We start from the raw sequence: 24,520 nt of genomic DNA, 5'->3' as shown, positions 1-24,520 counted from the left end.
ATGTAAAAAAAAATTCTTGTTCGCAACAATCAACGCTTCTTACCCCATACCCCAACGTTAAAACTAAAATCACCATGTATATGGACGGAAACTCGCCTCCACGATTATGCACCGCACACTAGTACGGATTATATTATTTTTTTTATTTTGATTATAGAAGTTTTAACCTTAAGGTCATTCACCTTTTCGGGTTAGAAAAATTTCTTATGAAAAATTTCTATCCCTTTGTGCGTGATCGGGACTGGAACCCAGGTGCGCTGTGTACAAGGCAATCGATTTACCAACTACGCTACGACGCCCACCGCCTGATTATAGACGAATTTCGCGCCAAATCGTATTCAGAGTTGGCAGCACCCTCTCAGATTTTAATTAAACTTTCTGTACATGAAGACTTTGTCACAAAAAGCCACTTTGCATAATTTGTTTTTCAAAGATAATCTAGACTGTCTTTTGAAAAGGGCCAAACTTTTAATTTTTTTTCAAATAGCTATAGTCTAAAAATTACAAATCCTACAAAAAATGTTGTAGGAGTGGTTTTCATAAAATTAGTCTAATTTTCGAATGAAAATATTGAAAAAATTCTTCATTGACTCCTACACTGAAAAAAATAGATTTTAAACATTTAAAGTCGATTTACAAAAAAAAAACATTTTTTATTTGTATGAAATATGTTCCATGATAGATAATTATGTTCAAGTCAAAAGTTCAAGTTAGGCACTTTCAAGGAAAAAAAGTTATTTGAAAAAAACTTTTCCTTGTCCAAACTGATTTTTTTCTTCAGTGTATTTCTATAGAAAACTAAACCAATGAAAGTCATAGTCATCTCAGAATCTAATGAAACTCAGTTTGTGAGAAGATATTGTCTAATTTAGCAACTAAGCATATTTTTATTAAGGGGTTAATACTTTTTCATTTTTCATAAAATCGAAATTTTTTTTATTACTTCATCTGAAACTCCTTGAAAATGCTTTTACCAAATTTTTATAGAGATCCGAGAAATAGATCGAAAGTTACACGCTTCCAAGCGCGGTAGTAATTTGGAATTTTAAACTCGATTATCTCGAAATGTCTTACTAAAAATGGTTTTTCCGTGATCACGATTGCCGAAAAACTATCCAATCAATATTCTTAATTTTTTTCAATCGATCGGAATTAATTTTTCTAGTACTTTAACGATTTCTTTTTATTCATAAATTTAAATAAAAACCTGTTTTAATCCACCTAGTGGTGCAATTGTGCCTTTCTCATTTATCCAAACTATGATTTAATGGCTGGTTTTGTTCAATATAACATTGTTGAAATGTCTATTACATTCTTATTACACTTGATGAGCATATATAGCTGCACGACTGTCACGAACCTGATAAGCAACATGTCGATACTGACACACTTGAAATAAACAAAAATATAATATTTATATAGCTTAATCAGCGTGAGTTCAATGTTGTCCTCATGTTAACTTCATGGTGGAGAAGGGAAGGGATATAATTACTGGGAGAGGGAGGATGCGTCGTGAATCATCTAACTTATTGTAGTATACGGGGTGGATGAAGGGAATTCATGTGGGAGGTTGGTCTGAGAGGGTGGGGAGTGAGAGAGAGCTGGGGGTTGAGAGGTAGGACGTGGAGGGGTAAACGGAAGGTTCAACACCGAACTTCATATTATACCTTCCATTTGAGACTAATTGAAATTTGGTTGTCATAATCGAAGTGGCTTTAGATTTAGAATTTGCCCAAAACCCCGGGACTTCCGGAATTATCTACAGTGGACAATACATTCCAATAATTTTTGGTTCGCCATCAGTGATCTAGGCCTGCGAATCGAAGTAAATTGATGTTCATTTCAATAGATTTTAAACCTATGAGCTATTACGATTGTATAGGTTTACATGAGAAATTCCTATGTGACCGCAATTACAAACCTGTAACTCCGGAACCAAAAGTCAGAACTGAGTAAAATTCAATAGCAGTCAATTGGAGTATTATATATTTCATTTGAAATCAAGCTTGTAGACATCGGTTAAGAGTTTGCTGGCAAATAGGTGTGACAATAGCTCGGGAACTTGGCGAGTTCCCAGGGGGCATCAAGATCCGTCATAGGTGACCAATGTGGTCAAAACTACTTTAATTGGTCATTAGTGATCTAGACCTGCAAGTCCAAGTAATGTTGATCGTATTTGAATATGTATTACATTATTCGGACATCATAGGGTGTGACCCCACTCTTCAACCCGTAACTCCGGAACCGGAAGTCCGATCAACAAAAAATTCAATAGCGTCTTATGGGAGCGTTATACCGTTCATTTGTGCAAATCGGTTCAGCCATCTCTGAGAAAATTGAGTGACATTATTTGACACACACATACATACACACAGACATTTTGCGATCTCTACGAACTGAATCGAATGGGATATGACATTCGGCCCTCCGGGCATCGGTTGGAAAATCGATTTTTGTAGTGATTGCATAGCCTTTCTTTATATGAGAAAGGCAAAAAGGATTTCGGGGAAAAAACCATAACTCCGCCAATTATCAATTTATTTTTATAAACTTATGCTTGTTTATTTCACTGAAAAATGTACTACCAAAATATTATAAGTTTGATGTAATTAAATCTTTATTTCTTTACTTAAGATCAAACTTTCTTGACATTTCTTTCATTTGAATTTTACATAATTATTTATTTATTTTTATATATAACATTTGTCTTAAAACTATCTTCATGCATGCTATTTTGTATTATTTCTATACAAGGAAAATATTTTTGGTTCATCTTCTGAATTAGAATACCTTTTCGTCTCTACTTTGTCACCAAGAATAGGCACAAAACTGTGGAATTTTTGAGTTTCAGATATTGTTGTGGCGTTATTATACAGCGCTTCGAGTTCTTCTGACTTTTTGTTGTACTGTTCAGTGAATATGTAGCAGAAAATTAATTTTGTGATATTTTTATCAGTTTGTTCAACTGCCCAGTTATATATTTCTCGGGGAGTTATTTTTGTATTGGGCTGCTGCTCCATCAGACATAAAATAAATTTTGAAAAGTTTATCAATTATTTCATAAAATTTATCAGTTTTGAGAGGAACAAATCAACTGCAGTCTTCCAATCTTCTACTCTTCCAGTTGTAAGCGTCGGAAGTCTCTTCCCTGAAGATTGTTAATACTACCGCGTGTTTTAAATTGTCGTATAAGTTTTTAAAATATAAAGCAGGAAATGTTTGTGTTTGTTTGGTGTGTTTACTGTGAACTGACCTTCCACTAGACTCACAGTCGATAGACCTTTGAAGATCATACTACCAGCAGCATGCAGCCACAATTGCTTTTGAAACCCACCACCAGATGTCATCAACTGAAAGGGGTGGCGGTAAGTGAAGAAACAGGTGGGGTGGCGATCAACCTGATTGGGTAGCTTGCTGCGCGGTATGTACCATAGACGGGGGCAATGAACTTGACCAAAGGGGAATGACCGAGGCTGCTCTAGCTCGCTTCGACTAACTTACAACAGGAAAGCTCGATTACTTACTTCAAAATACCTTTTTCAGTCTTCCAGTCTTCCAGTCTTTTAGTCTTCAAATCTTCCAGTCTTCCAATCTTCCAGTCTTTCAATCTTTCAGTCTTCCGATCTTCCAGTCTTTCAATCTTCCAGTCTTCCGATCTTCCAATCCTCCAGTCTTCATTCTAGTTTGTTATGAATATATACCAACTTCGTTACTGATACTTTTTGCATGTATCAGGCAACTAGCAACTGGAAAAATGGATCCTGAGATGATTATGATTTTCATTGGTTTAGTTTTCGATAAAAATACACTGAAATTTTTTTTTTCAAATAACTTTTTTTCCTTGAAAGTGCCCAACTTGACGGTAGGTAAGGAACATAATTACCTATCTTGGAACAAGATTTCATCCAAATCGAAAATGGGTTTTTTTTGTAAATCGACTTTAAATTTTTAAAATCAATTTTTTTTTTTCAGTGTAGGAGTCAATGAAGAATTTTTTCAATATTTTTATTCGAAAATTTGACTAATTTTGTGAAAATCAGTCCTACTACATTTTTTGTAGGACTTGTCATTTTTAGACTAGAGCCATTTGAAAAAAAAATTGGTAAAAAAGTTTGGCCCTTTTCAAAAGACAGGCTAGATCATTTTTGGAAAAATTAAGTATGCAAAGTAGGCAAAGATTCATGCCGAAATATGATGAAGTGGAATCAGTCACAAATGACACAAGGAGAAACTTTCCAAAACTTGACGTTCGAGGGTAGATCATCTCAAGGTGTTACAAGCACTATGCACATACTACTATGCGCCGAAACAACCAAAGAAAATTCATCCAATGCAATCAACAATAACAAATAATCCCTGACATCTGCTAATATGCCACAGACAGCCAGCCCAAAAACAAATGTCGAACAAACTATATTTTACGGTATCTCCAAACCCATAGCTAACACACCTAGTGAAGTAAAAAAACAAAAAAGAAGACGACTATATTAGAGTCACTAGAAAACACAAAAAACACCAAACATCTAACAGCGAAAATCAAAGCTCTAGCAACGACATCATGGACGTAAATGCGAGCGAGGGAGAAGGCAGACCGAACGTTCAGGAAGCAGCAGAGGGTAAAGCTTACCATTGCTCACCACCGAGAAATCAATTTAACTTAAGGAGTGGAAAGCAGTGTTTTCAGAATAGACGATAACAATTGTATTCGCTTATTTCCATTTTCTTTTATCTCTCATAAATTGTAAATTTAATCGAATCTCTGAAATCCAAATTATTTCCAAAAAGGCTTAATTCATATACTCATGCCAGTTAATGTTAAATATGTTATCTTGTTCAAGAATCATCAGTATTTAAAAGTTCGCAGTTTTAAATGCAACTATAATGTGATTGATCTCCGTTAAATTTGTCGATGGTTTCGCCTCTGTTGGAAGTCTGTTGAATATTTGGAAATCTTTTTAAAATAGCGATTTTTGCGTCGAATTCTTTAGGAAGGATGAGGAGGAAGCCTAAAATCAGCAACTCCCCTAGTGTTGTGAGAATGTACATATATGTTTGTGCAATGTAGCCTACGATTGATTTATAAATATGTGATGAAAATTTTTTTTCTACGCGGGTATGAGGGGTGGATGAAGGGAATGCTGGGATGAAGGTGGTCGAAAGAGGAGGGTGGCAGGGTGATGAAGGGAGGAGGGGAAAGGATAAGGAAGAGGGATGTAACACCCAACTGCATATTATAGCTTCCATTTGAGACTTGGTGTGAGAAAATCGGTTCAGCCATCACTGAAGAATCCATGTGACTTTAACTGGGAAATATGCCCGAAAACCGTAACTTCCGGAATTGTCGATAGAGGACAATATATTCAAAGAATGTTTGATTGGCATTCAGTGGTCTAGACCTGCGAATCGATGTAATTTGGTGACCATTTCAATAGATGTTTGGCCTCCGAGGTATTACGATTGTAACGGTTTATATGGGAAATTCCAGTGTGACCTTACCAACCAACCTGTAACTTCGGAACCAAAAGTCAGAATCGAATTAAATTTAATAGCAGTTAATATGACTATTGCATCTTTCATTTGAAATCAAGTTTGTAAATTCGCTCAAGAATTCGCTGGGAAATAGGTGCATTATTAGTTTTAGGAACTTGGCGAGTTCCCCGGGGGCCTCAAGAACCGTCATAGATGGCCAATACGATCAAAGCTGCTTTGAATAATTATTAAAGATCTAGACCAGCAAATTCAAGTAATGTTGGACCCATTTTAATATGTATTACAACATCTGGACATCATGGCGGTACCAGTTTATGTGGGAATTTGCTGTGTGACCGCACTCTTCAACCCGTAACTCCGGAACCGGAGGTCGGATCAACTAAAAATTCAATAGCAGCTTATGGGAGCGTTATATGATGAACCTAAGTTTGTAGAAATCGGTTCAGCCATCTCTGAGAAAATCTTGAGTTTAACACAAACACATACACACAAACATTTTCCGATCTCGACGAAACTGAATCGAATGGTATATGACACTCAGCCTCCGCGCCTCGGTTAAAAAGTCGATTTTGCAGTGATTGCATAGCCTTTCTTTCTTTGAGCAAGGCAAAAAACAGTGAATAAAGCTGTATAACAATTTCGTAATAGGTAGGTAGAATACGTCAATTTTTCGTAGGTTCCAGGACAAAATATTGTTTCGTACAGAAGAGTGTTCAGAAAAACAGAAATTTTTAAAGAAACATGTCTTGCTAGGCTAGCGATTTGAAGTCGAAGACTGAAGAACAAAATTTTCTCATGACCAACAAAAACCGCACATACTGGAATTGACACAACTATACAAAACGCTAGATCCAAATGCAAAAAAGTGTGGCAACCGACCGCAAGGATAAAAATTCCAGTACCGTCGACATCTTGACCACCGACAAACTGACATGACAACTAGAATGATTTCAGTGAAAATTTTTGGCAAATAATTTAGACTCGGAGCAGTAGCTCCATCTGTATAATGAGTTACACATCATTACTTAACGTGTCTTTCGTAAAAGAACACTAATGTCCTCTAGTAAAAGTCTGGACACGACATATTCAAACCAGCAGAAGTTTTTCGAATTCAAATGAGCGGAGCATCGTGCTTCTAAAGTTTCAGGTTTTCGTATGTTTTTACACAAAATTGCACCATCTTTTATTAAAGTGTCCTCCCATAAGAAATACATTGCGACGAATCTTGCGCCGAATAGCGCTGCGAATCTTGCTGCGACGAAAAATAATCGTCGTGTCTCCTTTGGAAAACCACGGGCAATATTGCGGTATTGACTGGCTTTGTTCTCTGGTTGACTTCATGAAAAGTGAATCGAAAAAATTGAATCAACTTCAAGTCGGTTCCGATAGCATGAAGTAACAAGTTACTTTACGCTCGTCCGGACATGCCGCAGACTCAGGTGATTTGTATTCTAATGCCAAAAGATCCTAACTCCCGCGGTAGCATGCAAAAGGTTAAGTCGCCGGGAAACTAAGCTTGCTCAAATGACCCTATTCCACGCTTTTCTAAACTTTCTTCCCTCACATCCTTGCTCTCCCTTGAGTACTCATAATATTGAAAAATATACTTCATCTTCCAGTGTCTTGCTAATTAAATGCCGTTACAACAACTCCGGGATTTATTATCACATTGATTAATAAACTATTTCATTTCCGAGAATGAAACCATTTACGATCGAACTGTACATCTTTCGCCGAAAATGCAGTGTATGCCATTTGCCCTGATTTACCTCATATTTTGTCAAATATTGTTTATATATATATATATATATATATATATATATATATATATATATATATATATATATATATATATATATATATATATATATATATATATATATATATATATATATATATATATATATATATGTTTACAAAATTTATTCAGCTGTTTATCAAATGTTCAACAAAACTAGAACATATATTTCTAAGGTTATAGTTTCCTTTAACTATTTCAAGTATAGCCCAATTTCTTTGAGCCAAGTGCCTTGAAACTATGGTTGTCTATTTTTTCTTGTCCAAACTTCTACTGGCGGAACTCTAGTTACATAGAGTAACTTCGATGATTATTAGAGAGTTGACTGAAAATTTCGTAACTCGTACTGTCAAACGAACGTCCGTTTGACAGTACGAGTTACAAAATTTTGCGTCGACTCTCTAATAATATCTTGCCAAATTTGAAAATACAGTGTCATGTCAGTTTGTCGGTGATCTTGACCACACTCATGGAGCAAGCGATCTTTGAAAAACTGCGCTGAAAATTCTGAAATTACTAGGAAAAGAATCTTCGCGCGCACTTTTTTCATCATCTTTAAAAAAAATAATAAAAAATGGTATCCGTCTCTGTACATTACAACGCGAGCCTCCTTTTACGAGTGGATGCACTGCCGCGAGCCATCAAAGAAGTTGAACTTGATCTACATTCATCAGGCGTATCTGGCATTACGCTACACGCTATTTATGACGTTGTTGTGTCGTGAATTTCCACCCAGCAAATTATCGCTATGCAGATCATCCACCGTTCCGCGGTTGAACTTGATAGCAAAAGTTACAACGACAAGCCGGTCGATCAGTACCATCCCCTCGAGCTGTCGAAACCCGAGACCAGGCAGGTAGATAGCAAAACAAAAACATAACCCACATCGTTGGCGTTCAACGACCAACATTTTTACGTGCTCAGCTGCACTCCCGGAGCCGCTCACTTTGACCGATCGCGGCTTTCGTGCATTGTGTCGTGCTTGCCGGGCGGCGAACGTTGGATTTATTATACATACATATTTAAATACACTCAAATTTTTTTTTACGCGGTTTTTTTGCGCGGTATTTTTTACGCGGTTTTTTTTTACGCGGATTTTGAAATTTACGCGGTTTTCATTTACGCGGATTTTGAAATTTACGCGGTTTTCATTTACGCGGATTTTGAAATTTACGCGGTTTTCATTTACGCGGTTTTTGAAATTTACGCGGTTTTCATTTACGCGGATTTTGGAATTTACGCGGTATCCATCAATGAGGTTCCCTTTATCGCGGATTCTTAAATTTAAGTGGTCTTCATTTACGCGGATTTTGAAATTTACGCGGTTTTCATTTACGCGGATTTTGAAATTTACGCGGTTTTCATTTACGCGGATTTTGAAATTTACGCGGTTTTCATTTACGCGGATTTTGAAATTTACGCGGTTTTCATTTACGCGGATTTTGAAATTTACGCGGTTTTCATTTACGCGGTTTTTGAAATTTACGCGGTTTTCATTTACGCGGATTTTGGAATTTACGCGGTATCCATCAATGAGGTTCCCTTTATCGCGGATTCTTAAATTTAAGTGGTCTTCATTTACGCGGATTTTGAAATTTACGCGGTTTTCATTTACGCGGATTTTGAAATTTACGCGGTTTTCATTTACGCGGATTTTGAAATTTACGCGGTTTTCATTTACGCGGATTTTGAAATTTACGCGGTTTTCATTTACGCGGTTTTCATTTACGCGGCTCGTATCCCCCGCGTAAAAAAAACCTGAGTGTATTGACCTTAAAGCCAAACATTTTTCGGTTTCTTCTTTGCGCTTCGCGTGCCACACGATCAGTTCAGCGGGTCTATGATGCCACTCGTACGGTATTGGGAATCTTTTGCAATATGAGTCAGTCGCCTGGTGGTTTTTAATATCCTATACACAATACAGCGGGCGTTCGTTTGCGCCGAGTGAGTGGTAACTCCAGGCGGCATCTGATCGGCGGTGCATTGTGCATTGGCCTTCGGGTGGTGGACGGTTGCAAAACCACACGTTTGCCAATTGGGCGCATGTTGGCAATGTGATCAGTTGGTTGTTTCGCGATCGTAGTATTTCGTAGATTGAGGGGTTGTATTGGAGTAAATTTAATGACAGAAAGAATAAATCATGGTGCTGCATTTTTCTCGAAATACAACAAAACAGTTGCATTGTGATAGAATAATAACAAGGGACTGGGGTACAGTGGATACATCTGCTGAGTTCTGTACATCTTTAATTTCCCAGTCGATAAATAGCTAATTGGGATTTATAGTTTTTAGAAGCATTTTTTTACAACATTTTTTTTGCCGTAAACAAATTCAAAGCTTTCGAAAGTACAGACCATTGCTTTTCGATGTTGACAGAAACCCCTAGTAAATAGCAACAGTAAATAACGATGCGAAAAATAGTTATGGAATTTGCGTTTCGATTTCGTCTCATCAGAATCCGACATTAACTTAGTGACAGGACTAAGCTAGCGTTGGAGTGACGCTAGCTCCAAAATCGGAAACATTCAATAGTTCTCATAAGCTTATGAGCTCCTTTTCTTGCGGGACATCACGCTTGAATAGGGGTTTGCCCAGGAACACAAATTGTGTCTCCGTTTTTGGAGCTAGCGTCAATCCGGCGTTAGCTTAGAGCTGTCACTAAGTTACTGTCAGATTCTGATGAAGCGAAGTCGAAACGCAAATTCCATAACTAATTTAGTTATAGGTTTTGTGCTCTCGACGCGCAAAGATGGTTTTAAACTATTTTCTCCTTGATGGAGAAAAATAGTTTTTATCTAAATTGTTCTCCACTAAGGAGAAATATAGCACAGTACAATGTGTATTTATCAACCGCGTGGAAAATACAATATCAGTTGATTGATCCTAAAGGCAAAAACAGATGTGCAAATGAGACTTTCTAGTTTTGGCTTTTATATCTACTACTTTTGTAAAGTTCCACATTTCATGAAGTAGCAAATCTTTTTTTCATAATTTAATTATATTGGTGAATGTTATAATTACTGCCTTCCAGACAGACAATATAAAATGCCCTGTGGAAACAAGTCCGTGTGATAATATGTTGTAATGCAACTTCATTACGTATGTTAACAGCCGCAGATTATTTGCATATCAAGTGAACACCCCTCCATGGGCCACACGATCATTGACCAGTCACATACCAAGATAATAACGGCTTCTATTTTATTTCTTCTCGCTCTTGCAGTTCCATCGCTGGTGTCAACCACCGCCAATAGTAAGCTATCCTCAGTCGGAATCTATCGTCCTCCGGCCGTCCGGAAAGCTTTAAAACTCTCGGGGAGTGCAATTCAACTTGCCCCGCCGGCTGCCTGTGAACACCCCAACGATTACAGCCCTCTCTCTTCGCAAGATCATAAACAGTATGTGACGGTTGCATCAGCCGCGACAGCTCCAGCAAAGCCTTTTCCGCCAATAACAAGCGATAACGGTGCGTCCAGTGGATCAAGTTTTCCCAGTGACGGACCCGGTACCGGAGCCGATACCGGTAAAAATAGCTACCACCCCACTAGGACTGAGGAAGACTGTGACTGTGCACAGTGTGGCGTCGGTGAATCGCTCAAATTGGTGATAAGCGGTAATAATCCGACAACAGATGCCTCTGATGCAACGCGATTGCAGATAGCAGATAGTAACAATAACAATAATAATAGTAATACCGAGCCGCAACAGCAACACCAGCAAGTAGTTAACGCCGCGGCCACTAGTCAAGGGAATCAGAGCGCGAGCAGCACTAGGTGAGTGAGATGATGTCTATTTATGGTATTGAAAGGAAAACTATTATTGTTGAGGAATACCATCTAGAAAATCCGAAAACATGCTTTGTCGTAGGATATTTTTTGTTGTTGAAAAAAGCATAGGACCATTTCCCGCTCTGAATATCTTGAGACCTATAGATTTAGGTATATCTCCATGCCACCTGTGCACAATGTTTCGAAATGGCAAAAATGTGATCGAAAGTGACCACGAAAAAACGATTTTTGAGCTATAGTTTCTTCAGCAAAGTTTGTATATAAAAATTTCCCCATCTTATTAACGTATTAATTTAGTGATTAATCCCCCTAAAGCTGAGAAGCAAATGTTTGTTTGGTCATTTATGGAAATAAAAAACTGTATTCATCAAAGTTGTTGGAAATATAATAAGAAACAACTTTTCTGAAAGACTATGTACATAATCTTTTGGATTTAATAGCCATTTGTGGAGATTTCTATGATACACCCTTGAAAATCACTTTTTTCAAAATAACTTGTTCGGGTGATTTTTTAGAATTTCAAAATGTTATAAGATTTTATCCGGCTTAAGAAAATACACTATTTTTGTAATGCAAGCTTATTTATATCTCTTATATCTGTGGAGTTATCGAAAGTTTTATTGCCAAAAAAGCAACATTTTGGTATGAAATGACACTTCAGTCCGCAATTTTCCGCGGACAAAGTCATTCGAATCTATAAAGCAAACGCTATCCAATCCAAGGATAACCATTTGTCACATGATGTCGCTTGCATGAAAAAACATATTTTCAAAAAACGATAATTAAACTTTGGTAAGGCCATTCAAAAATTACATCACACATTTAAGGGTAAAAAGAGGCTGTTAATGCGAACGCTACAATTTTGACTATTTTCTGATAGGTTGTATTAAAATCAGTTATCGGCGCACACCTCTAGGTACACATATATCGAAATCTAAAATATTCGAACATATTTATCCTCATATGATAACCCTGACAAGAGCATTTAATGCGAGTGAAACAATTCAATTAGCAGCAGCAGAGAATCGCTATTAGGGGCCGTACACAAATGACGTAGCTTTTTTCGGCGATTCTCGACCCCCCCCCCCCTCCTTCCTCGTAGCGCTCCATAACAAATGCCTACTATGCATAAATTTTTACGGCAATCGGTATGCGCTCCTTCTAAACTAAAACGGAAAAAATGTTCTGAAAACCTAATAATTGCATAACCTAAGGCGATTTGAAGCTACACTTTTGTGAATTCCCTACGAAAAACAAAATTACGCGTTTGTCGAACGAGCTTTCTGTCCCGTTATTAAAGTGAATTATGCCCCCTTGTTGTTGCAAAGCGTTATGATTGCGATTACAGGGGAAAACGGTGGTTGAATGATATTTATTAAATTCTCCCAATTAATGTTCTATAGCTATGCTATGATCATATTTCCTTGAGGGCGCATTTTACCCCAACTTTTCCTAAATAATATAACAGATTTCTTAGAGTGGAAATATCGCAATATCCATTTTATTTTATTTTTTTTATGTGTCACATGTGTCAACGAATATAGTATCAGGAAATTACTTTTAGTGAAACTTTTCACTGGTCCAGCCGCGATATTCGAAACCAAAATAAGTAAAATGCATTTTGCTTCATCTAACCGCATATAAACTAAGCCGATGTTAATGTGGATGTAAATATCCTGTTATACAATTAATCTGGTTTTTCAAATTGTTATTTAACTGTGTTTAAGCATTGATGATACGTAAAACTTTTTCCCAGTTTGCCCTGAGAAACGTGTATTTTAAGTTTCCCGAGGTAGTGTACAAAAGCTCTACAGACTCGTAAATAAGCTTTGCGAAGTAACTCGTATTAAATCATCAACAGAAAATCATAATATCAGCATCCATTAAACCATCACAATCTCCTTTATACAACGAAACAACCAGTGCTTATCTAATCATCAATCGCGCCTGCACTACCGCTTGCCAGAAGGAAACGAACACACGCCAGTTCACACTTCAATGTATACACCGCAGTGCAAACTAGACCGCGCACCTTGTAGAATTTATCTGTACACGCACCTGACACCACACACAATTTAAAGAGCAAGAGAGCGCGGTTCTCTCGCACCTAACCACCCCACCACCAATCCATTTATTCAGCTCCAAAAGAAATCATCACTGTATCTTCTTTGTATACATGAAACTGGCACGCCAGTGCATCATAAGAATGAAATTGCTATCAGCGCCTGGTGGCAGTCATGGAATGTTTTACCTACCACCAAAGAATGCGAGCTGACATGAAACGCAGCAGCTGCTACGCTTACAACAGAAAATTTTGAAACGGCAGAAAATTTTGAAACGGGATCCCTATATTGAAACGATAGAAGTGTTCTACTTCAATAATATCGATCAATTTGTACATAATTTCTTTTCTTTTTTTCTTTATTCGTCATATTATTATTCCTTTTATTACTGTATCTTAAATTAGATTCATACTAACATAATAAATTGAATATCCTCCTGTATAAACTAGAGTGACAAGAAAAAAATGACCCCTATCGGTCCACCCCTGAGTCGATTCCAAATCCCACCAGGAGTATTTGCTCCAAATTTGAAGCAAACCGGACCAACGAGCCTGAAGTTTGCATGGAATTTTTCGACAATTTATATGGAGAAAACCTGCAAGCTCACATTTTCGCCTCTAGGTTACTCTGCATGCATCATATTATCATTATAAGTGAAAATAAGAAAGATAATTTAATTGTCTACAACTTTGTCGAAGACTGCTAGTCCATCCGGCCATTTTGAAAGAAGTTATTAAACATTTAACGAAGTGATGTTTGAGTCAGTTTTGCATGGGGCCTAGCAGTGCATGGTTGTGTATCAGTACTCGATTCTCACGAACTGTACATTTTTGTGAAATAATGGGTAGATTTAGCTGAATTGTATGTTCAGAAAAATTATAGTAAATAATACGAGTCATATTTTGGTTAAAAAGTTTAGTTCCACCTGTAATCGCATAGAAGGCGCTAACATTAACTTTTCAACGGAGAGAGATAGAAATTAGGTGCCTGCCTTGTAGAACAGCCATTTTCCAGTAATTCTTCCGAACATCTCGATACTCTACCTGTCTTCTATAAAAAATAGTGCTGGCGCCCTCTATGCAGTCACAGATGGAACTAAAATTTTCTAACCAAAACATACCTCGCATTATGTACTACAATTCTTTTGAACATACTATTCAGCTAACCATTATTTCACAAAAGCATAGTTCGTGAGAATCGAGTACTGATACACAACCATGCACTGCTAGGCCCCATGCAAAACTGACTCAGGCATCACTTCGCTAAAAGTTTAATAACTTCTTTTAAGGACATTATACATGCGAGCCACAACATAGCTGCTGCGCCACACACACTCCTCTCCCCTGCCTAACCATGTATCTGACATGAGCAAATATAAAAATACGTTTTTCAACACACTAACCTTGCTGGTGTGCCACGAAACTGCTACTTAAGGAAGCTAGAATATTTTCCTATACAATCAATCCGAGTTTTTGACGGAATGCCATCTGTAGCTCCTATTTTGTGCGAAAATATCGCCCCTCTTCACTTGGGGTTTCTTTTCGAAACACTTCTTCTCGTTTTCATTGCACCTTTTCAAATGCACTTTTTTCACACACCACTGCAAAAACACTCGCGAAACTTTAATCGTTTACTAACAAAACTTCAAATTTTCTGCCAATGTGCAGATGACCAAAGGAAAATGTTCGAAAACTCTCATTTGTGCGTTTGAATTTTCACTTCAGATTTCAGTTTTTCCTAATGTAAACAAGCGAGTTGGTGCCTAGCAACGTGGCTTCCGCATATCTTCACCTTAACAAAGCCGGATTGATTAGCAGTCTTCGACAAAGTTGTAGACAATCAAATTATCTTTCTTATTTTCACGCACAGTGATAATACGTTGCATACAGTGCCACCTAGCGGCGAAAATTCGAGATAGTGGAATTTCTTTATGTAAATCGTCGAAAAATCCCACGTAAATTTCAGGCACGTTGGTCCGGTAGCTAGACTTGTCCGATTTGTTTCAAATTTGGAGCAGGTACTCTTGGTGGGACTAGGAATCGACTAGGGTTCGCAGTACCGACTCTTTTTGGCGAGAACCGGTACTACGGTACTGAAGCCCTCAGAACCGGTAGTACCGGTAAAGTACCGGTGCTCGAATATTTTTTTAAAAAATTCGAAAAAAGCTTCAAAGTGAAATTTGACTCATTTCAGCAGAAGATGTTTGTCGTATGCGGTACGTTCTTTTATTTCGAAATCTAGGCCACTTTGAAATCAATAACTGCTAAGCGGTGCGACTTTCATTGACTTCAACAGATGGTAAATGTAAGAAATCCTATCAACATTAGTAAATCAAAGCGAGAATGGCAGTAAATCCGACCTGGTTGCTCGCATTTTCTCTCTTGCTTTTCTGTAAATTGGTTTCGACCTTTATGTCGTTTGCCTATTATTCTCTAATGCATCCCAAGGCTCCTTGCTTTCCTGTAAACTATGGAGTCTTGCAGAAATTGTTAGTTACTAAATCGCTGTTCGTTCTTTTATAGATAAAGGTTTAAGAGCAAAACAAATACAGACATGACTTTGACCATATTTTTGTCGAAATTAAATTTTAATGATCTTGTAGTGCATTTCAAAATATTCCCATCTAGCGTAAGAGACGTAAAAATTTGCTATGATTTTTTTTATTAGCGACATTCTGATTGGTTTCCATTATTCACTGGGCGGCGCGTAATAAGACTAAGGTCAAAGTCATGACTGTATTTGATTTGCTCTTAAATCTATATCTATAAAGCTTCTAGAATTATTATGATGATGGCTCCACCTCATTCTCCCACAAAGGTTTGCTCAACAATCTATCTAGAAGGTAATTAATATAATTAAAAGTCATCTTGCATACCGATATTTTGAAACAGGCCCCCCTAGAGAGTCCACATAATTTTCATAAAAAATGCATGGTACCGAAAATACCGGTACTGGCTTTTGTTCAGTACCGGTATTACGGTACCAAAAATGGGTCGGTATTACCGGTACCACAACCCTAGAATCGACTCAGGAGTGGGCCGATTCAGTTTTCCAAAATCCATTATTTCTCTGGGCAGTCTACTATACACTCACAATATCGCTCATTACAAATGTACAACCGCTCGTGGCCGGCGCGATAACCTGTTCACAAACCGGTACATGCAATTACAATCAGCCATACATACAGTATGTAAAAAAAATAAAGACACCCCTTTATCGTTCCAGTATTTTTGTTAAAAAAGGGTTAGTTGTATTATATGAAATTATTATGAAATCAGGACAGTTTACAAAACATCCAAGAAAAAATAAAATGTTGTTTTTTCTATCATACAGAAGTTTTTAAAAAGTCAAAAAAGAAAAGAGTGGTGGTGTCTAATTATTTTACATACTGTGCTCACGCCCGCGATCTCGTCAACACTACAACAAACCGGTTATTAAATAAACATTTTAGCACCTAAAAAATTACAAAAGCGGTCTCAAGCCTTGCTCCACCGCTCGCGCGATCATGAATCGGTTTTGTTCGGAAATCTCTCCCTTCGGTCCTAGAGGCCTAGGTCCATGCGTTCAGCTGGACCATTAAAAAAATGACGCTCATATTCACTAGACAACACGTTTCATGGCTACATGACGGGGAATTCTAGTGAAATAGGGAAACTTTCCCTTTTGTAGCATCTAAACAATACACTAAAAATTAAGCATCAGATACACGGTTTGCGCGCGATCATTCAAGAACACGCGAATATGCCAATGCCCGCATAATTACAAAAGCGAATTTTTACACGCGAAGTCATACTCAAACGAGAACACGCAACAACCACATTAACATACGAACGCTTAAGCCCTTCGCGATCATCCATGCACACCTACGCCTTCGATCGCGCCTTGTTAATAATACTCCGGTAATAAGGTGAACGTTTTAGCACTTACGAAGTCACAAACGAGGTCTCTAATGCGAACCCCCAAACGCCTGTTTTCGCGCGATCATCCGGAAATGTTTACCCTCCGTCCAAGCATCTTAGATCCAAACATTCAGTTGAACCAATCATAAAATAACGCTCATATCCACTAGGACTAGACAACACTTTCCATGACGACATGGCCGGGAACTCTAGTGATATGGAAGAACTCACTTTCTTCTAGCATCGGAGCCATACACCGAAAATTAAGTATTAGATTCACGGTTCACGTGCGATCATCCAAGGCCACGCGCGAATATGCGAATGGACACACGGTTATAAAATCGAATTTTGTTCACGCGAAGTTACATTCACTCTAGCACATGTGACTTACAAACGCCCACCGGCCAAACCGCTTAGCTTACAAACGCCCGTGCCCGTCGCGATTATGTAATCGCGATCATCCACGCACAACTACGCCCAAGTTTTCATAAATACAAAAACGCCCCCATAATTAAGTGAACGCTATAACACGTATAATCTGATTAACGCGCTCTCAAGCGCGCACAAACAAACGCTCATTCTCGCGTGATAGTAAAGGCCCTACGCCCGCACATCTGAACCGTACACTCAATATCAAAATCAGAATCATGGCCCACTGCAATTGGCCTTAAACAGTGTTTAGTGAGTGACATTTCTCGGTTCCTCGCCAAAGATGACACGAATATTAATCAGCACGCTGAATAGTAGTCATTTGACAATTGGGCTTGCAATGTCCAGTCAGTGCCCTGACTAAAATACTGTTATTATGCTTGGAACAATGCAACAAATTCTTTGACATTTACGGTCTCACATCCCATGGAAAAGTTTTTGCTTGAACGCAAGTTTGCCAGCTGTGCCAATGGTTGACATGTTCGGATGCAGCCCAAGAGCTAATCTCGCGCTTTATTCACCCAATTGACAGTGGTAAGCAGGTTGAGGATCAAGGGCCGTTTCTTCAACATCAGCATAATAAACGCGCACAGCCCTTACTCCGGAAGCACCGATGATGATAAAGACGGTTTCTACGCACAGCTCGAACGAGAATGCGACCGCTGCCCAAGCCACGACGTCAAGATCATCATTGGGGACTTAAACGCTCAGGTAGCCCAGGAGGAGAAATTCAGACCGACGATGGTAAAGTTCAGCGCTCACCAGCTGACGAATGAGAACAGCCTTCGACTCATTGGCTCATTGGCCATTCGTAGCACCTTCTTCCAGTACAGCCTCCCTTATCGTTACACCTGGAAATCGCCGCTACAGACGGAATCTCAAATCGACCACGTCCTGATCGATGGACGGCACTTCTCCGACATTATCGACGTCAGGACCTATCGTGGCGCTAGCATCGACTCTGACCACTACCTGGTGATGGTTAAATTGCGCCCAAAACTATCCGTCATTAATCATATACGGTACCGACGGCCGCCTCGGTACGATCAGGAGCGACTGAAGCAACCAGATGTCGCCACTGCATACGCGCAGCACCTCGAGGCAGCGTTGCCGGACGAGACAGAGCTCGACGTGGCCTCTCTAGAGGACTGCTGGAGAACAGTAAAAGCAGTCATCAACAACGTAGCTGAGGACATTGTCGGGTACGAGGAACGGAGACGACGGAACGATTGGTTCGACGAGGAGTGCAGAGCGGTTTTGGAGGAGAAGAATGCAGCTGCAGCATGGAACCCGACAGAATGTGGAACGATACAAACAGAAGCGGAAGCAGCAGACGCGCCTTTTCCGGGAGAAAAAACGCCGCCTGGAAGAAGCGGAGTGCGAGGAAATGGAACTGCTGTGTCGTTCACAAGATACATGGAAGTTCTACCAGAAGCTCAACGCATCCCGCAAAGGCTTCGTGTCGCAAGCCGAAATATGTAGGGATAAGGACGGGAGCCTGCTGACGGACAACCGTGAGGTGATTGAAAGGTGGAAGCAGCACTTCGATAAGCACCTGAACGGCGAGGAGAATGTAGGTACAGATGACCAAGGCAACGGAGGATTTGACTATGTCAGTGCAGTTGAGGACGGGAATGAACCAACTCCCGCGTTGAGGGAAGTTAAGGATTCCATCCAACAGCTCAAGAACAACAAAGCAGCTGGCAAAGATGGTATCGCAGCAGAACTCATCAAGTTGGGCCCGGAAAAGTTGGCAACTTGCCTGCACCGATTAGTAGTCAGGATCTGCAAACCGAACAGCTACCGGAGGAGTGGAAAGAAGGGGTGATCTGCCCCATTCACAAGAAAGGCGATTATTTGGAGTGTGCGAACTGCCGAGCGATCACCATTTGGAATGCCGCCTACAAAGTGCTATCCCAGATCATCTTCCGTCGTCTATCACCTAAAGTAAATGAGTTCGTGGGAAGTTATCAAGCCGGCTTCATCGATGGCCGGTCGACAACGGACCAGATCTTCACCGTACGGCAAATCCTCCAGAAATGCCGTGAATACCAGGTCCCAACGCATCACCTGTTCATCGACTTCAAGGCAGCATACGACAGTATCGACCGCGTAGAGCTATGGAAAATCATGGACGAAAACAGCTTTCCCGGGAAGCTGACTCGACTGATCAAAGCAACGATGGACGGTGTACAAAACAGCGTAAGGATTTCGGGTGAACTTTCCAGTCCATTCGAATCTCCACGGGGACTGAGACAAGGTGATGGACTCTCGTGTCTACTACTCGACACCGCTCTGGAAGGGGTGATGCGACGAGCCGGGCTCAACAGCCGGGGCACGATCTTCATGAAATCCGGCCAATTTGTATGCTTCGCGAACGACATGGACATTATCGCCCGAACATTTGGAACGGTGGCAGACCTGTACACCCGCCTGAAACGCGAAGCAGCGAGGGTCGGACTGGTGGTCCGGCTAGGAAACAGCGTTACGACCGACGGGGACACCTTCGAGGTAGTGGAGGATTTTGTCTACCTAGGATCCTTATTAACGGCTGACAATAACGTGAGCCGAAGACGCATCATCAATGGAAGTCGGGCCTACTATGGGCTCCAGAAGAAACCGCGGTCAAGAAAGATTCACCAAATGCACCATGTACAAAACGCTTATAAGACCGGTGGTTCTCTACGGGCACGAGACTTGGACCATGCTCGAGAAGGACCTGCAAGCGCTAAGAGTTTTCGAGCGACGGGTGCTAAGGACGATCTTCGGCGGTGTGCAGGAGAACGGTGTGTGGCGGCGAAGGATGAACTCGCTGCACTCTATGGCGAACCCAGTATCCAAAAGGTGGCCAAAGCTGGATCCTTGGGCAGGGCATGTTGCAAGAATGCCGTACAACAATCCTGCAAAGATGGTGTTCGGTAATGATCCGGTTGGTACAAGAAGGCGAGGAGCGCAGAGAGCACGATGGGCGGACCAGGTGGAACGTGATTTGGCTAGTGTTGGGCGTAACCGACGTTGGAGAGCTGCAGCTACAAATCGAGTATTGTTGAGGCAAATTGTGGATTCAGTGTTATCATGAAATTGATGTTGAACTAAATAAATGAATGAAATGACAGTGGTAAAGCTGGCAACGAAGTCAGTCGTGTCGCAGCGCCTGCTTTAGCTAATTCGACCGCCAATTCATTTCCAGCAATACTGAAGTGACCCAAAAAAATTATAGCGTTTTCGTTTTTTCCTGGTGCTACATGGGTGTAGTGCAAAGAAAAAGATAGACTGATTACATCCAAGTTTGAATCAGTGTAGCACCGACTACACCGGTGTTCCTGCATTGAATATATGCAAGTTTGATATAACCCTTTTGCAATCTTCAGAAGGTGATGATTTATTATGCGGCCGTACAAATCCATATCAACATTCGAATAGGGCTAATAAGATTTGTAAACAAACTTTTGTTTTGTTGATTTCTCCTAATTTGTTATTATTTCAACACAGAAAACATTTGAAATTGATTCTACCAAGGATAAAGATGTTGATTCATGTGTATTTTTCATGAAATTCAACTCGGTAGCGGAATAATGAGCGAAATAAGTTTGTTTACAAAAGTCTCATTAGCCCTTTTGAAGAATTACTATTGAAATATCACGAGATACTTCTTGACTAAAGGAGCAGGACCCCTGTGGATCGATTCTTGGCTGAGAAACTTATATCCGCCAGATGTTACACGGTCTTTACCTTGGTTTTGTCTGGAGAAAGATAAATGACTGTAGCAATCCCTTAAAAAATGCAGAAATCAATAATATTGGAACATTTTTTAAAGCCTAAACAACCTGAAAACACCTTATCTGTCATCTTAATTCGTAATAACGATCTGATTCAGAACAAAATTCAAACATCGATCCCATTTCTTTATTGCTCCTTCCAGACCGACCCGTTCGCACCGGGAACGACGTCCAGATCGTGCCGTCTACATTCCACGGGCCCGCCGAAGTCAAACAACTCCGCCGGTAACGGCGTCGCCTCAGCAGCAGCTGCAATCCAGTGCTTCCACGATACACACTTTCTGTCCTACAGCAGATGCCCTCTCACCACCGGCGTCAGCAGTAGCACCTTCTGGTTGCATCTTTCCTGTGAGTTTCCCGCCAAAGGCTAGTAAGAAGGAGCGCAGCTCCCATAGTTCTACCGATAAGGACCATAAATCCAAAGCAAAAGATAAACCGCCCCCAGTCGATAGTAATTCTGTGATAGGGAGTCATCCCTCGAATGATTGCCGGACTGATATTCGCAGCGAATATTCTAATACGGTAAACTTAAGTAAGAATCGTAGTCATAGTGTAGAGAAAGGTATATCCACGACTGGAATTAACCACGAGATTGTCAAACTGAAAAAGCAAAAATCCGAAGAAGCTCCTCGTGAAAACGCCTTTACTCAAGGCTGTGATCTGGCACCAAAATCCCATACCAAGAAGGAGCCTAAAAAGGAACGTTCCACTAGCAGCATTTTGCCTGAAGTAGTGAACGGGAGTACAAATCCGAAAGCAGTAGACAATATGAATAAATCAAACAAGCATCGCAGTGCCAAGCAGCAGTCGAGTACAACTGCGCCGTTGATCATCAATGGCGCGGAAGCTTCGGTTACTGCAGATAAGCTTGATAGGGATGAAAAGGAACTTAGAAGAGCTTCTCAGGAGATTAACCGAAGCAATAGAAGAATTATAAAGCAGACTTTTACCTCTGATGTGCTGGAGATTGCCGAACAGGAATCGACCGAGAAAGTGTGCTCACCGGAGCAGGCCAACATTCAAGGCAAATCTGAGGCAGCAAGGCAAGTTAATCCAGACGAGGATGATTGGGAGTCGATTTATGATGATAATGGAGACTGTCTCAATCCAAAACTTATGGAAGAGCTGACGTCGGCGGTGGGGAAAGTTGCCATCGAGGTTCCTAGGTCTGATTATAAGGTAATAGTAAAACGATCGGAGGGCAATATATGTGTCAATTTATTTATTTTTTGTCTATCACAGTTATACCAATCGAAACAAGCTGCCCTGAATGAAGAAGAATTCCCCCACGTGTTGGAAGTATCCAATTTTCCGGTGGAATTCAAAACCCAGGATCTCATGATGCTTTTTTCACAGTATAAAGAATCTGGTTTCGACATTAAATGGGTGGACGACACTCATGCGCTGGCGGTGTTCAGTAGTTCCAAAATCGGTAAGTGTACAACATTATCATTAGATGCTAACTAGGTATGTATTAATAACAATCGGATTCCGTTGTGATTTTTCAGCGGCCGAAGTCCTTGCAAATGGTCACACGTTCGTTAAACTGAAACCTCTGGCGGAAGCGACGGTAGAATCTCGATCCAAGGCCCGGAAGTGTTCCAGCTCACTGCAACCGTATCGACCACGCCCGGAAACGTGTGCTGCCTTGGCCCGTAGACTTGTGACAACTGCTTTGGGTGTCCGACTGAAAACTGCCCCCGAGGAGCGCGAGAATGAACGGCGAGTTCTACGGGAAGCTAAGGGTGAATCTTGTAACACTATTTTATTATTCACCAGCCGTATTAATGCCTTTGTATTTTTTTGTAGAACGAAAACTTCTCGCTGCCAAACAACGGGATGAAATATGGGAAAGCTAAAGTTGTGCGAGGATACAAAGGCTGTATAGCTAGTTCATGACGGCTGCCATAAATGTGTGAACGTATATAATTATAGTCCACCGTGTGAAAGAGAGTGCTCTGCATGGTGAGCTGGGTTGTGCTACCGCCGATCAAAATATATTTCCTATCCAATATTAAGAGCAACTTTTCAAATCTAAGGTTCTAATATTCAGACAGAGCATTGGACTTCAACGGTCACTATCTAAATGCTCTACAATTTGTAGGATAAAAGTGATCTTGATGAAAAAAACTAACAATAAGATACTTCAAGTTTATTGAGAAATCATACATATATTTATGATCTATTATAAATCAGAAAAGTAGTTGTACAAGCCAATAAATAATAGTTTATTTACAGGTTTTTAGTGTACACAACTCCCAATATGAAGGAGAGAAGGTTATTTTACTACAAACATAACTTAAAAATTATTGTTAAAATGAATGGGATCACAATCTCTTGCGATTGACGAATATTTTGGTTTCTTTAAAACGTGGTAAATCACACGAATCCTTCCATATTGAAGAAAATAACAAAAATCTTCGAAAGTTGCTGCAATGTACTTCCCAAATGCTGCCGCTTTTAACCCATTCATGCCCATGTTGTTTGTGGACAACAACCTTTTTAAACAGCTATAACTTATGATTGAGGCAAGATTTGCTCGCAAAAACAAGTAAAGCTAATAAATGTGACTATTGCCTTTCATTTGAGCATTAACAGTTACAAGGATCAGCCATAAAACTGAAGTTATTGCAATTAGACTGATTGCATTCCGATCGAGCAGTGCTGCCAGTAACAGTTTACGTTGACAACGGAAAATGAATTTTTCTTATATCTTCGTTATGGTGCAATATTTTTGAAAACTGATCAAATTTATCAATTTAGACTGTCTACGACTGGCTACGTTTTCCATGCAATTGGACTATTGTAAATATTCTTGGAGAATTGTATTATGCATAGGAAGGTAAAAATTGAGTAGCTTCTAGCACTGCAAGGGAAGACCCTATCTTTATGAAAAAAAGCCCTTTCGTGTATCTTGATCTCACCGTTTTCAAGGAAAAATTGTTTTGAAATCCTACATGCACTAGAAAAAAGTTGGGCATGAAAGGGTTAATGCTCATTCACTTTCATTCACCTGTTGGCTATGAAAAAGCCTAATTCTCGTTCGGCTTGTCTTCCACAGCGAAAGAGGCTGGTGCTTTTGGATTTTTTTTGTGGTTAACCGGGTAGTGAAATTCTACACCTCTCTAATCCGACTCAACGAGGGGATGTGAGTGAACTTTGGACAAAGTCCAAATAACTGTTAAACAGACATCACTCGATGGACCAGTGTTGAACAATTTTAAAACATTTTTTTTTGGCTTCTCAGCCAGAAAGAATTTAATCGAGGAAACGA

The 24,520-nt window shown here is 39.8% G+C and overlaps 1 protein-coding gene across 1 annotated transcript in view; it reads left to right on the top strand.

Moving 5' to 3' along the window:
- LOC131684845 (dentin sialophosphoprotein) overlaps positions 1–23,597 on the top strand; it is a 108,694-nt gene extending 85,097 nt beyond the window's left edge. The window contains exons 4-8 of the mRNA XM_058968058.1: positions 10,512–11,061; positions 21,390–22,425; positions 22,489–22,678; positions 22,755–22,991; positions 23,056–23,597. Of these exons, the coding sequence (XP_058824041.1) occupies positions 10,512–11,061; positions 21,390–22,425; positions 22,489–22,678; positions 22,755–22,991; positions 23,056–23,105 (2,063 nt within the window). The 3' untranslated portion in view covers positions 23,106–23,597. The remainder of the gene's footprint in view (positions 1–10,511; positions 11,062–21,389; positions 22,426–22,488; positions 22,679–22,754; positions 22,992–23,055) is intronic.
- Positions 23,598–24,520: the final 923 nt, after the last annotated feature.

This window comes from Topomyia yanbarensis, chromosome 2, assembly GCF_030247195.1.
Source record: "Topomyia yanbarensis strain Yona2022 chromosome 2, ASM3024719v1, whole genome shotgun sequence".
In the NCBI taxonomy this organism is placed as follows: Eukaryota; Metazoa; Arthropoda; class Insecta; order Diptera; family Culicidae; genus Topomyia; species Topomyia yanbarensis.
Note: the sequence above shows the minus strand (reverse complement) of the source record. Positions and strands in the feature narration are given on the sequence as shown.